This window comes from Grus americana, chromosome 3 (assembly GCF_028858705.1).
Source record: "Grus americana isolate bGruAme1 chromosome 3, bGruAme1.mat, whole genome shotgun sequence".
NCBI lineage: Eukaryota > Metazoa > Chordata > Aves > Gruiformes > Gruidae > Grus > Grus americana.
Window position 1 is genome coordinate 109,099,433 of NC_072854.1, and position 15,618 is coordinate 109,115,050.

Consider the following 15,618-nt stretch of genomic DNA (forward strand, 5'->3'; position numbering starts at 1 on the left):
TCCAATTTCAAGGCACTTTGTAATCCTTGGATAAACAAAGGATGGTAGAAAGCAGGGAACTCATTTATAAATATCTTCTTTCTGCACTTTCACCTTTCTAAAACTGCTGTTACAGTATGCTGGCAGATAGATGGCTCTGCATCAGGTTTATCTTGCTCATGAATAAGTCGCAGCCAGCTGCAGGATCACCATCTGCAACCTTCAGGCCCAGTGAGATCCTAAAGGCTGCAACTTCTTCCTGCTATCTCTGCTAACACAACAGGACAAACCAGACAAGAGAAGAATAATGATGTTCTTGGTATGCACTATCCCAGACAGTTTCAAATGAGCACTGTGCTTTAAAAAAAAAAAGTTTTATTACTTAAATTATTCTATAAGCAAAGCAACATGGCTCGCTTTTTCCTCGTGATGATGACGGAGGGCACGCAGAAAAGCTGAATATCCAACTGCTGTTTAATTCAAGACCCAGACAGTGTCATAAAACATATTTTGTTTCAGAGCAAAATTACTTCAATAGCAAATTGCATTTGTCTCACTTGTGAAAATGCAACTTACAATATTATTATGGATGTTGCTTTTTTTTTTTTGGTAGGTGTTAATCTAGCTATTTAATTAAGGGTCTGTCAGTATTTTCATTAAAATCTTTTCATTTTTCAAGATGTGTAAGTCAGCGTTAAAAATTAAAGCTTAACGGGTGAGTCTCCTCTTCACAAGCCAAATAGCGCTGTTGCTACATAGCTACCTAAAAATGGAAAAAGAAAAGGGAAAAAAAAAAAAAAGCAAAAGGAGAAGATGATACTTCTAGGTTCTCAGAATCATCATGGTAACACCGATACATGTACAGACACAAGGCGTATAAAGACCAAAGTATATATTCTATACATTCTTCTACATAGATGAGATTAATGAACATTTTTCCAGATGAGTAACTGCTAAATTGGTAAATCTCTGTATTAACATATGAACAGATTGCTGCAAATGTAAGCAATAATTTGAGTAGTTATACCAGATTGCTGCTACTTAACTGGTAGCTTCAGCTATCTCCCTGTTTATGAGGTAATAATGACTTCAGAGTTTATTAGAGCAAAATAATAAGCTTTTGTAGCCTGCTTTTCGAGGTATATTTTCGCGCTGCGGAGCAACTGTGCTTCTCGTCCCTCCCGTTCTCCAGACAGAACCTCCCGTCCTCCATGCAGTTTCAGGCTAGAGCTCAGGGTCCGAACTGCACCCTCGGTCCGGCCTTGCGCTTTGTGCAGCGGCCGGTCCCTCTTTCTGGTCTCAGGAACTGAAAGAAGAAACCTGGGTTTAGTCTCCAGCGCCCGGTTATGCCCCTGTGCGTGGCACTGCCCGGGGTGTTGCAGGGATAGGGAAGAAAACCGGGAGCCCACCGGGGGAAGGGCCCAGGCGGGGCCGGCGGCGGGCAGGCCGCGTCACCATGGCAACGGCGCCTTATAGGCGGGAGGGCGGGCTGATGGCGGCCGTGTGCGCCATGGCTCACGCTAACCTCGTGGTGAGGGGCTGCGCCGGCGGAGAGGCTGGGTCGGGTTCCGACCCCACGGCGCGTAGCTGGGCTTGGGGACCGCGAGCTGGCCCGGCGGGGTCTGGCTGTTTCTCCGCGGGAAGGAGGGGATGGAGCCGGGGCCGGGGAAATCGGCTCCCCCTCCCCAGGCCCGGCGGGAGGCGGTGTCGCCCTGCGGGGAGGCCCTGCGAGGCGCCGGCCATTCCCTGGCGTGGGAAACCCACGGGTGACTTCGAAACCCATTTTTTTTTTTTTGGGGGGGGGGTGTGTTTAAAAAAAGCATTGTGGCAGGGGTTGGTGCGAGCCGCTGGGTAGCTCCAAGGTGTGGAGAGACGCTGCGCAAGCTTAGTGGTGCCAGGGAGAAAGGTGGCGGCTTTAACGGCCCTCCGGGTTTCGTCTGGTGCTGCCTCTCCTTACCCGGGACTTCAGATGGTCCTTCAGATGATAGTAATCCCGGGGAAGCCCTGGAGGCTTCACTTTAAGAGATGCTTTTTTGGCTTTGCTGGAATGGGGTGTTCAGCCCCTCCCTGCCGCCCCGCTGTATATGAAGAAAAACGGAGTTTCTTGGTTCATGGCGCTGGGTGTTGCGATGTGGATGGACTGCTTTGGCAAAGGAGTGCCTGTGTGCAAAGGAATAAAGCTGGGGTGCACGAATGTCTGCACTGTAACCGTTTTTCTCTAATGTGGAAACATGCAGTGCTTGAATTTTACAATTGCTGTGTACAGTTTTTATATAGCATAATAAATATTTGTACTTACTGTAAAACTCTACTTAATGCAATATAGCTTGGCAATCCTGGGGAGAGGAATAGGCCAGTTGAAAGATTTAAATTCAGTTTCTCTTCTGGATTAACAATGAAAGCAAATCATTTGATGTATGGGCTAGAGAACATCTTCTAGTGTAATGGTACGAGAGTATTTTTTTTTTTTTTTTCTTTCCTCACCTTCCTAGTAACCTGAAATGTGCTGGGGGAATTCTTGGAGTTCTCTAACCTCCCATAGAAATCATACATGAGTATGCTTATTTTGAAGTAGTGCTATGTTGTGCTGATAGCTTTTTGCAAAAAGTGTAACTTTTTACTTCTCAATAACTTAAAGGATTTTGTAAACCAAATTGTTTATCGTCTGCAGTTTTGAACAACTTTAGAGCCATAAGATAATAATTTGATGTTAAGTTAGAAAAATGTAAATTAATATCCCCAAATGTTAACTTCTAAGGGTTCCTAAAAATCTCAACTTCATCTTTCACCTTGCGTAAGCTAGTCTGGTAGTAATGATAGTCAAGACTGATAAGCTTTAAATTGCTAAAAGCTTATTATCTTACATTTGCATCTGAATGGATGCACCTTGAAGCTCATGTATGTCTGTTCAGGTCTGCCTGTAGGATTAGGATTTAATCACTGACATGGGCAGAAGAAGGAAAAGAAAGTGTTGGAGTCCTATTGTAATATAAAATGAATGATAGGTATTAATAACTGTAGTGTTAAAATTTCCATAGCTAAACTACCATATGCCATCAGACTATTACCGCAAAGAAAAATAAAACAACTCTATTATTTCTTGCAGGTTTCTTTATGCTTCTGATACAATTGGCACATCCCTTGCATTGTTGGTTGGCCTTTAAGTTAGGGGCGATGACGCTAGAATGATACTAAGCAGTAAATGTCAGTTTTAAACTGACATTTTAGACATGCTTGTTTGAAAATACAGCACAGTGATTGTTTTTCTAATGTTTCTAGGATTTTTCTTAAGCATTTCTGTAGCCTGCAGAAGCCAGTAATTTGAGGCTTGAATCCACTATTTTTCCAGGGATGTCAGATTTAAAAGAACGTGTGGACTTGCAGACCTTTGCACTTGACAGTATTCAGTTTATTACACTGATCTCTTCATGCTGTTCAGCTTGTTACAGTAGCTTATGCAGCTGGATTAGACTTTGTGCTATCATTTCAAATGACTTAATGTTCATCTTAACTTGAAAATATTTTGGGTTTTTTTATGTAGCCTAAACTATACAAGTCCATTATCGAAGATGTGATTGAAGGTGTGCGGGAACTCTTTGCAGAAGAGGGTTTGGAGGAACAGGTTCTGAAAGACTTGAAGCAGGTTTGTTAGGTTCCCCTGCATTAATAAATGTTGTGGTTTTGTTTTGGTTTTTTTTTTTTCTTTTGAGGTGATGTACCTGTCTGTTTCTTTGCCCTCCAAAAATTTTGCCCTAACAGAGTTACAAATATCCTGCAAATAATGTGTTGGGCTGCTGGAAGTCAAAATTCAATAGTGATTGTTACCATGTTTTTTGGATAGAACGGAATCAGTCAGTTTACTCTTGGAAAAACTACGATGCCTGATTATCATTTTAGATGAGGTTTATTTTTAAAACTGATCTCTGTTGACCTCTTTCTGCAGCTTTGGGAAACCAAGGTGATGCAGTCTAAAGCAACAGAAGGCTTCTTCAGACATAGCCACTGTTCTCCACAGTTTACCTTGCAGTTGCCGCACAATTTTCACCGCGTTCTGCAGGCTTCAGCAGGTCAGATGTTGTTGAACACAACAGATGCAATTTAAGAATAGCTCAGGGATTCAAGAATCTTTTTGGAAGACTTGAAGGTGCTGCAGTAATCTTGATTTATGATGCTTATGTATGTATCTAGCATGATGGGGAACAGTAATGATTTGAAAGCAGAATTTGACCAAAAAAAGGGTGAATTAAACTTAGATAAACTAATGCAATTATGTCTACATGCTCTTCATCTGTTGCTTATTTCCAGTAGCAAAACATGAAGAGAATTTTAGCCTTCTTGCCAGCAGTCCAGAAGTGTAGCCCTTCAATTACAAATTTACCAGTAGGGTTAAGCTTCCACTTCCCCTTTTAATGCGTCGCATGATGTGTGCATGTTTGTGCCACGCAGCTCTGCTGTCACGTTGGAGTTTAATCTGGTTCTGCACTTGTTAAAATGTAAGGCCTTGCTCAAGAGTGGAAGTGTTTGGAGAGTTTTTTGGTCTCTCTTTCAGTTAGTTTTCCTAAAAGTATTCCCATTGCACAGAAGTGCTTGACTTTCACACAGACTCTGACATCAGGACCTATTCTTCTCAATTAAATGCAGCTGACCGGTGTGGTAATGTTATGGTAGAGTGTAGAGCTCAGCTGAGGCTTCTCCCAGTGTGAGAGGCTATTAGGACCTTTCCCCACAAAGGACAAAAAACATATGAGATGATTTAATGAAAATCTGGTTTTTAGTGAACTTCAAACAGGTGCTCTTCATCTGTCTGGGGTTTTTTTGTTTGTTTTTTGAGGTTTTTTTTTTGTTTTTTGCAGTCTTCATAGTTGAATGGACTGGTTTTGGAGACAGATGTTTTATTTATTCCATGTGGTTAAAGGGAATGTACTTTTGGGTTGGTTTGCTATTGGAGGCTTTATATTTAATGAGCTTTACCTTGTTACTCCTAATTCTTGGAAGGGCAATACTAAGGCAAAACAATCTGTTGAAGCCAGTTAACTTTTTTTAAAATGGGATTTGAATTGTTCTATGGCTAGAGATTTTCCAAGTAGTTAAGGCTACCTGAATTGTTTACTTCTTGAAGCCTGTTGAAGTTTTCCCTTTGCCTTATCTTTTCCCACTGAAGTCAGTACTGAGAGCTTTTTAAAATTGCACCCTACTGTTCCTACTATTAGCACTGTTGGATTTGCTCTGGTGTGGAAACATACTTGCACATTTTCCTCATGTGGACAAGGCAGTGCATTTTACCTGTATGTTCCTGGTCATGTTAAAAAGGTAGCATTGCACACCTGTCCTTCTAGGTGACGTAATACGTAAAAATAGCATGCTTAATGTTTACAGTGCAACATAAACAGATTAAATAGTTAAATAGAAACATTTTTAGAACAAAAGACCAGCGTTTAGTAAAATGTCATTTTTATAAATTCAGGGTATAACCCCTTCCCCCTGAGTACAGCATAAGCTTGACGCAAAATAAAGGGAAGTATATTCAAGAGCCTTATCTAGATGTGCTCACTTGCTTGTTTGATTGAATGAGTATGAGCTGAAGATAGATAGCTTTAGTTTCAGCAGTGCTTGCGTAAATTACTAAAAGATCTCCTGTGTCTGAGAAATTAATGTTTTTTGTAAAGTGACTTTTATTTTTTTGGTATAGCTTCTTTAGTCATCCCAGCTGGCAGAGGTTTTCAGCATTTCACGGCAGCAGATCTGGTATGTAGCTGTAGTGATGTTTTGTTTCCATTTTGGTTATTCTGAATTCTAAATGATTAAGTTTCTCAGTTGTTAATAGGCTTAAGGGGAGGCAAGTATTAAATATTTTCAATGTATAAATGCTTAGGATCTATATGCCAATACAGCATTTAGTGACCGAAAAAGTAACATTTCTCATGATGGTTTCATCTGTCCAATATGGTATAGTAGGCAAGGGAGCAGGAGTTCTGCTGGGAGAGAATCAACAGCTGAAGAAACTCTGTTGTTACTTCTAGCCCTTTCTTGTCTGTTTGTTTTTAATGAAAACCATACAAAATTTAAAGGTCTGCAGAGGGAGAGCTGTAACTCTGCTGCTTCTGTTTGAGCAGTGAAAAAGGATGGGGATGTACTAGTTGGTTTTGCAAGCAGTGCAGCCAGAAGCATGTTGGAAGATACAGCTGCACATATGTAGCCCATAGGATGGAAGTGTAATAGAAATGCACATCTACAGATCCTTTCTTTTTTTTGGGTGTGTGTGGGTTGGTTTGTTTGTTTTGGATTTTTTTTGTTATTAGTGTTAAAATAACACATGGTTGGGAAATGCTAGCAGTAGTGAAGCTGGGATCAGCATTGTCTGCAAGGCATAGAAATTGTCCCCAAGAAAGTGTTTTTGGAGTTGACAGATTCTGAACTCTGGGCATGGCAAAATTTGTTGGGTGAGGGGAGAGGATATTAATTCTCAAAGCTTGATGAACTTACTGAGTGCCTCCTGAGCCTCAAGGTAACTAGCTTGCCAAGCTGAATTATAATATTGGAAAGGTGTTTGTGTAACATGCAAGTTTCCTGATTTAAAATTTGGATTTCTCTGGAACAGCTAGTTTGAAAGGGAGCCTATATATCTAACACTTTGCTTTCCAGGAGAAAAAGAGAATGTGAAGTGACTTCATAGGCCTAGGCAAGGAGTCTGTGCTGTGTCAAGTTATACATAAGCTTAGGTAAAAGTGGCTCTTAGTGGGGGAAGTACGTTTCTGGATGGTGTGTACATTAAGGGGATACAGAAAAGTGTTCTGTTAACAAAAAGGAATGTGATAACTGGAAAATAGGAAACCCTTAGGGCAAGTCATTATCCTGTCAATACAGAATACTCTAAATCTCAAAAGTCTGAAGCAACCTGTCAGTAAAGATGATCACAAAAAGGCCCTCATTCATGTTTCATCTGGATATGTTACGTGTGACTCTTAGGGCCCTAGGAGATAAAGTATGCACTGTTTCTTAATAAAGCTCTTGTGTATCTAGGGTGCTTCACAAGCGGGTCCAACTTTGACTCTCCCTTCGGGTATTGCTTATCCTATACATGTACCAGCTGGAGTGACGCTACAAACAGCATCTGGTAAGATTAAAGAGGAGATGTAAAATGTTACGGTGCGTTGATTGTATGTGGATATTGAAAGATGGTCCCGAGTACAGTAGGTAAAATAAATGTGAAGTTAAAGTATAGGGGGGTAAAGGCAGTTCTCCTCCTCTTTCTTCGTAGTTTGTGTTTGTAATTGCTGCATGGGGAAAGTAATTACATTGATCAGTTAGTGTGTCAGTTGTGTACACTTGCAAGATCAGTTAACATGGGCTGCCAGGTGATGCCATTTTTTTTCTTTTACAACTGCTCACAAATATGTTCCTTTGTCAGTCCAGACATAGGTATCTCCTCCTATATGAGGAACAATCTTCCATGTTTTAAAAAGGTAAAGATATTCCGGTGCTTCAGAATCAAATCGATTTCTTATTCAAATAAAATCCAACCATACATTAACCTTTTGTTCACGCTCTTTTGCTGATAAAACTACCTGTACTGCTTGTACAAAAATGTTCTTGTACTGCTTAGGGTGTGATGAGTGGAAGGCTTATTTCAGTCATAGATGGACTCTTTCCTCGAACAGCAGTTCTTTGATGAGAACTAATGTCACTAGATATCTATTTCAGGTATAATTCCTAAGGTTTTGAGACCTGTTGGCTGGTATCAGTGACTCTGTGTGTGTAAGCATGTGTGTGGAGAAAAGAATAATTAAATGAAATTGGGAACTTGGCTCTGGCATCTTAATTCTAACTCTCATAATAAAAACTTCAAGGATTGAGTATTTGGAGTGGTTTTCATACAGACTAGGAGGTTGATTTCTAGAGGGGATACCTAACTGTCCTTAAAGGAATGAACTGTCCCTGTAGATATGGAATAGTTTATTGTTTCATCTTATGTTCCTTGGTTTGTGAAATGACTTAGAAACAAATTTAAAACAGGATTTCCCTGCCCTCCCCCCCCTTTTTTTTTAAAAATCCAAAACCAAAAATGGATGTTAAACATGATGGTGTGGAAGGAAGCTCTGACTCAAAAAGCCTCTGAACGCTTAATTTTCAAAGGCTGAAATTGTGCTTGGGGAAAGTACTGCTTTGTAGACATCCTGTTTCTCGTAGTTTGCCTGAGTATTTATTATTAGTGGTAGCAGGACAGTGGCCTGGATGAACCTGTAGTTTAACCTGCTGAAGGGATTTTCAACTCTTCTCTTTGTAGGGCACCTTTATAAGGTAAATGTGCCTGTTATGGTTACACAGGCCCCAGGAGATGCAAGTATCCTACATCATCCTGTTCAGCAGATATTTCAGCCCCTTGGGCAACCTTCAGTTCTGCAAGCCAACGTTGCCAGCGTTGCGCAGGCGAATGCGTCTTCTGCCCAGGCAGCTGCTGAAACGTTGCAACCCCAGGAGACTGCTGTCCAACAGACCATGGTATTTCAACCAAATGTCATGGAAAAAAACCACCTGGAGAACTGTGCCAATACTACATTGGTCCAGCAGCCTTCCGTGAGTCAGCAGCAACTTGCAACTAATGCAGTGTTGAATCAGCATGCGCACTCAACAGGAAAATCCCCGCAGGGCAATCTTCACACAGCTGTGTTTACTCCAGAATCCTCTGAAGGGTTTTTTCCTGCTGAATCCTTGGCAAACAACTCGAGCAGTGTACTGCTTGATGTGGATGTGGAGGGGCAGTTAGACATTGAGCCTCAGGAGTCGGTGCAACAGCAGGTGTCTGACGATATCATTGACCTGATTATCATGGGCAAAAGTCTGGATGATAACACTGTTCTGAAAGATCAGGACACCATTGCTTCCTCTGACAAGGTAAGGCCTTTTTACTTCTCAGCTAGCGAAAATACATCTGTTGGAGATGGTTGCTTGAAGTATTGTAAGAGGTGTGATCAACACATGTATAGGTGACAAGTAGCACCTCTACATTATAATAATAAAAATTATTAGCATTTTAAAGTTAATTTTTGAGCTTGTTTTGAATAGCAATAGCTGATTGCTTATTTTTACATTAAGAATTTGTTACAAATATTGCTGAAATATTGGGATTAAAGAGAATGTAAATCTAAAAAATGTGAAAAGTGTAGTGAATAGATATAATGTATTCTTAGACTTATTGACTGTTTTTTGGGATAAAAGTTTGGGATGGTTTTTTTGCTACTGAGCAGACATGAATGACCCTTGGAGAACTTCCATGTCATTCTGACACTGATTCTGCATGTGGATACTGGCCAGTTGTGGGCAAATTGCTTTTGCACTGCCAGCTGGGATTAGTTTTGACTTGTAATGTGTGAAGAACATTTAACTGCATTGAGAATGCATATTGAGTATGAAAATTCAGATTTGATGAGTGAAAATCTGCTGGAAGGAAATGTATTTCCTTGGGAAAAAATCCTGAACAAACCAGAATTCAGCTAGAGCTGTGTGGAAAACTTTCTTGATCTCATCTAATTTTTGTTCCAGAAATTATTTGCAGATGTTTTAAGTTCAGGCTGGCTTGCTGACTCTGAGTTGTAGTGCTTATATGTGATTGAGGCAAATTTATTAAATGCAAATTTAATGACAGTAATGATAAATGATCCAACAGAAAGCATGCTGCTCATCTGAACTTTGGCAGAATGATGAAGACTATCTGTAGTGAGAATGGAAGGTCAAACAAAGTGTTATTTTCTTGAACTAGAAGGTGTATGTGGATGTGAATTAAGTGCTACAATAAAGATTTAATGAGAACCCGAAGATGGTTGAAAGCTTAAAGCCCTTTTACGCTCTTGTGAACACTCAGTTTAGGAATTCTAGCACTTTTATGAACAGTAACTTGAAGTACTGAAATATTTACTGTCTCAGCTTTTTATATCTTATTTAAACAAAGCATTTTGATTGAGTTGAGTGAGAGGGATGAGTTCATCTTGACTTTTATTTGAAAACTGAAAAAATGCTATTTTTGGGAGTGGTGGAGTAGCTTTTCTCTTCTTTTTTTTTCCTCCTTTTTGTTTTTGGAGTTTTCTTTGCAATAGAAGTTCTAAAGGCCTGCTCAATAGTCCTTTTCTTAAAAAGCTGTTCGAGTACAATAGTGTTTAAAGAAAAGCCTAAGAAAATGTCTTTCTATATTGCTGAGGAATATTTGGCATGGATTCCATTTAAGGTTAGGTTTAAGAACAACATTTGCAAATGTACTCAAGGTTTACAAGTCAGCCAGGTCTTGAAACTCTCATTTTAGTGCCCCAGTTTTGTTGCTTTATTAAACAAAAATCTCAGGCTTTGTACTGAACAAGGAAAACTATGTGGTGTTAATTCACAAGCTGTTTCTGGTCTCTTTCATTCCTGTCAGGTGGAACCTACTGAGCAGATGGAATCTAATTTACGATCAGAGAAGGATATCTGCAGTGACATTGCAGGCATAATTCAGCTAGATGGTACTGGTGATGTTTCTCCCAAGGAAGAAATACAACATACAAAAGATAAGGAAGAGAATGAATTCATTGGCGTTATTGAACCGGAGGATCTAAAAGTTCTGGAGGATGAGGAAGACAATGATGAAGAATGTGACAGTATTTCAAACACGGAGTCTAGTAGCAGTGGTGATGATAATGAAGAGCCTCAAATAGATATTGTTGAGGAGGTGATTTACTGTAAAGCCTATTGAAGCACATTACAATAGTGTCTATCTTGACGGTTAATTGTTGGACCCAGAACAATTCCTGGTAACTGAATGCATAGTTAAGTTACATACCTCTTGAGATAGGAGTCACTGCTGAGAAATTACTCGAGAGCTCCTTATGAGGAGCATGGATGAATGAAAGAGATGTTAAGAAGCCATTTGTTTATTGGATGAATTAAAATACTTAATTACCAGAATTCAAGTTCTATGGTAAAACCCTGGTCTCAGTGGAGTGGTGTTCTGCTTTTTATTTAAGTGAGATTGGGATACAAATCTAGGTTTCTTTTCCTTCCAAAAGACCACAGGGAATTAGACGGAGAAGAGAATAATGTAATACAAGTACGTATGTTTCCTAGGAAGAGGCTTTTCTTACAGATGTGGAATTTGTATCCTAGAAATTCACAAGAGAATCAACTTGTAGCATCTGGACTTTAAATAAATACCAGTTGATTAGTATTCCAGTTACTGAGGTCAGTTTTGTCAGTTAGCAGTCTTGTTTTTTGACCTGTGTTTTTGTTTTTGAGAACGTAAGGATGCCTATAAATGAGCTTTGTGCAACATGGTCTTCATAGCTTCTAGGTCTTGATTTTTGCAATGGCAACCTTTATTGTTCTAGGTGTGTTTAATGGCAGGTATATTCAACGCTATTCTGAAAGAATGTGTAAAATACAATTTTAATTTCTAGGACCCCTTAAATTCTGGTGATGATGTTAGTGAACAGGACACTCCAGACTTGTTTGACACTGACAATGTGATAGTTTGTCAGTATGACAAGGTACAGTATATAGTTTTATCTTTGTTCCTTAATCATTCTAAATAATATCCAGCAAATCCATGTCTGGTCTACTGTCAGTACTTTTTAAAGAAAATCTAATGCTGTAATAATTGAGTGTTTAAATTACGTGTTTAGCTGACAATTGTCTGAAGGCTTACCTGCTGTTTTCTGAAATGAGGATAATCAACAGGTTCAGAATAGCCTATTAAAGGAAAAGGAAAGGGGACCAAATCTTGCAAAATTAAGATTTGTAAAGCTGCAAAAGCTTATGCATTTCCTTCAGCCGTGAATTAAGACTTTTGAAATGGGTAACAGGAAGAGGAGTGTGTGTACTTTCTTTTATGTTTTTGGTCTTTGAAGTGCTTGCTAACAGATTTTCCTGCTAGAATTCTGTTGTGTCTGAAAAACAAAACAGTTGTTAAGGGCCATTTTGTCCCCCTTCATTTTAATGTTCAAAATTCAACCTTATTTTGAACTCTTGAAGATCAAATTAAGTATTTTGAACTCTGGTATGGTTTTGGACACTTTTATGTCAGTAGTTAAAAATATGCACTTTGTTTTATCAACTTTTAATTTTGAAACAAATATGGAAAAATATCTCTATAGTTTACTTAAGAATGTGCCTTGGCTTTTGTTCTTTCAAAAGTGAATAGTGATGATTTTTTCGTATATGTTCAAGTAGGCCTGCCTTACTGGTGTCTGTGTTTTAGGAGACAGTGAGGTGCTACGAAAATTGTCTTTACTAAATTGTAACAGATTGAGTGTTTCTGAAACTAGTTATTTTGGAAAATGTAGTTATAGGGATGAGTGTAGCAAATGCATCTGAAATCAAGCCACAGTGTATATTGTATTGAAAATGTACACAAAGTTTTGAAGCTTCGTAAATCAGTTTGATGTTATAGATGCTATAGGTAGTGGATATTGTTATCTACAGCAAGTTTTGTCTGTAATAAGCTGAAAAATTGGTTGAAAATTTAAAAAAACTGATAGGAAGTTCAGCACTGGACATGTTTATAGGAAATTTAAGATCAGATGTTATTTGAAATTAACAGTTACAGAAGTTGGGGGAAGATGTTGGTAACTTCCCTTTTCCTATATAGATTTAATAAAACATGTAGGCCCAGTAGAAAGTAGATGGAAACAGTTATCGATTAAATTACCGTGTTGCCTATAAAAGAATGCTGTTGGCAACATTACTGTCCCATTTCTTTTGTTTTTCCCCTGTTTTTTCTTCTGGACTTGAAAATAGACTGATGTTTAAAATCCAGGGAATTTTCTAGACATGTTTAAAATTCCTTCTTTTAGTATTAAACAAAAACTTTCTGCAGTATAGATCGTTTTACAGGCCTTTAAAAAGAAACAGAATATGTAAATTCTTTGTTTTGTATGGCAGTACTTGCTTTTGAGTACAGTTTTGGTGCTTTAGCCTTATCCTGACGTCCCTGTACACCACTATTGCATTGCAATGTGTATGGGAGAAGGAAACCGCTGGATTTCAGCAAAGCCACGCTTGTTTGCAAGGTGCAGTGTATTTTGGGATTGATACACTAGTGAAATTACTCTATTATTATCGTGTCTTCCTCCTCATGTTGAGTTGTCACACAGCCACTTTTGCTGCTTTTTTTTTTCTTCTTTTTTTTCTTTGAGGGGTGTGTGTTCTAAGATATAGGAGGTTGTTCCCTTGAGAGGGCAGAGAATTCATTATAAACAACTGAAATCTACTACCTCTATTGAACACTTGTGGTGTGTTCAGTGGCAGTGTTTCACATGTTTTGGGCTATCAGGATTTTAAAAGAAAAACAAGGTTTGTAAACCAAGTTGTGCTTAAAAAGCCTCTTTTTTAATGGATGGTCTGAATTATTTTTTTCATCAGATACATCGAAGTAAGAACAAATGGAAGTTCTACTTAAAAGATGGAGTGATGTCCTTTGAGGGTAAAGACCATGTTTTTGCAAAAGCCATTGGAGATGCAGAGTGGTGAAACTCCACTGAAGTATGTACTTTAAGACTGTGGCATTATTCCCTTATGAACCTTCTGTGAAACAACTAGACTTTCTATTGTTTTGCCATAAAAAACCCCAAACCAACAAAGCTGTGATAAAAATATGCAAAATCAGCGTTGTTAATACATGCAAACTAAAACATTGTATTGTTAGCTACTCAGCTGCCTTTGCTGTTCTTTTCTGATTATTTCATTACTTTTCTACCCAAGAATCATCATTGGAATGAAGAGCTTTAAAGACTGAAATGTTGAATCTGTTAGTAGTTCAAGAAAGTCATGGAATACTAAGTGTCTAAATTTAAGTAAATTGCAGTTCTGTTGGTTTTCTTTCCACTATTTTAAAAAATAGCTAAAGTATGACTTGAAATATATAACTACACAGTTGTTGGTGATACTGTTTCTTTCTTTTCAAAGGCTGCTGAGTTTAAAAAAGGGAAAAAAAAAAAAAGCAAAAGCAACATCTGTGTAAGTCTGAAACCTGCAAATGTTTCAGCTGTGTACTTCTCCCTTTCCTCCCTTGCTTTTTTGTTGTTGCTTTATTTTGAGTTTTTGACTTCAGCTTAAAGGAAGACACTTTAGATGTAAGTCAGGAAATGTGGGTGGAAGACCCTTGAGCTCTCAATATATGAGAATTATTATTGTTTATTCTATACCCTCTATGTCTACTGAGATGCAATGAGTAGTGTGATTTAACATTAAAATGTGATTTATTTTCACTGTCAATGCAAAGTCATTTAAGTTTGCTTCTGTACATATCCACTACATTCTACAACTACAGACCAGTAAGCTGTGAATGATACAAATTGTGCATCATAATAAAATGTCATCTCATATACATCTCTAGCAGAGAGTTGGTTGGGTTTGGTTTTTTTAATTCCCTAAATATAAACTTTGCTTAGAGAAATGTGTACAAGCCATGCATGTGCCAGTAGCTCACCCTGCCATGAGAACTGCATTCCCAGCAGTCCTCAAGGTTAACTTTTTGTTTGTTTCTCTAGAAACAGAGGTCAGAAAGAAGTTCTATACCCATAGGTCCGGGCTCTAGCCCCTCAGAGCTGCAGCTTTCCCCTGGCGAGCTCTTGTTCCTTGTGGGGCAATATTGGAAACTAAATGGTAAAGCCTCAGCCAGGCTGACTTGGAACAGGATAATCCTGCTAGAAGGGCAGTGCTACGCACAAGGGTATGGCAGTCCTCCTTCCTGGCTGCTGCTTTTACATCTGGTGGAAGAAGTCATCATGAGACATTTTGGTTATCTCTGCTCCCTGGGGAGGACACAGAGGCCTTGAGAAGAGAAGGGAGATAAAGGGGAGAGTTGGAAAGAAGGAATATATAGAAGAAATGGAGGAGAAAAAAACAACCCTTGCTCACAATGGTACAAACCCTTGTGCTGGTGGCATAAAGAATAGAGCTGCTTCCCTCAGGAGGTAGGTTTTTAACAACTACTGAATTTTTTGCATGATTTTTTTGACACATCTGCTGCTGTCCAGTGTCAAAGACAGGACACTGAACTGGAAGGCCTGACCTGAGTGTCGCATTTCTTTTGTCTTTTATAGATGCTGTTGCTGGGATGTGAAGAATTGTGTATTCAGAGACAGTTAAAATATTACAGTGCATGATTTCTTTTTCCCCGTTCAGCTGACTTGTAGCCACACTGATGCTACACTTCAGACCCATAAATGCACAGGAAATGCAGCTCTTACCACATGATAGATGCTTTTAAATTTCAGCACTCTCTTGCAGGCTCTGAGGTGTTCATGCTCCATAAATGTGTACATTATGAACTGTGGGACCATCTTCAACTTGGGCAGCATAGCAATGCTTCAGAAAAGGCTGGAAGCAGAGGTAGTGTGGCACAGGAATCCATGGGACGTGACTGGGTATGCACCATTCGCTGAGCACCACGCGGTCTCTGAATGATGCTTCTGAGAATAGGATTTGTTTTCGCTAGTCACTATGAAATGAAGTGGCTAAAGAGTACCTAATTTTTAGCTAGCTTTAAAGATGGGCACCTTTTTCCTCTTTGCTGCATGTTTCTGCTTGTGGTGTTAAAGACTGCCTCTACGTGAAGGTGAGGAGTCAGAGCTCTGAGCATCCTTATGGCTGACCACCTCCTCTCTCCCTGTCTCT

General features: G+C 39.2%; 1 protein-coding gene across 1 annotated transcript; it reads left to right on the top strand.

Annotated features, from left to right (window-relative positions):
* The first annotated feature begins 1,489 nt into the window (after positions 1-1,489).
* GTF2A1L (general transcription factor IIA subunit 1 like) lies at positions 1,490-13,470 on the top strand. Its single transcript, XM_054822974.1, has 9 exons — positions 1,490-1,510; positions 3,521-3,622; positions 3,923-4,046; positions 5,669-5,724; positions 7,000-7,093; positions 8,264-8,871; positions 10,385-10,675; positions 11,400-11,489; positions 13,363-13,470. Exons 1-9 carry the CDS (start codon positions 1,490-1,492, stop codon positions 13,468-13,470), a joined length of 1,494 nt encoding a protein of 497 aa, XP_054678949.1.
* Positions 13,471-15,618: the final 2,148 nt, after the last annotated feature.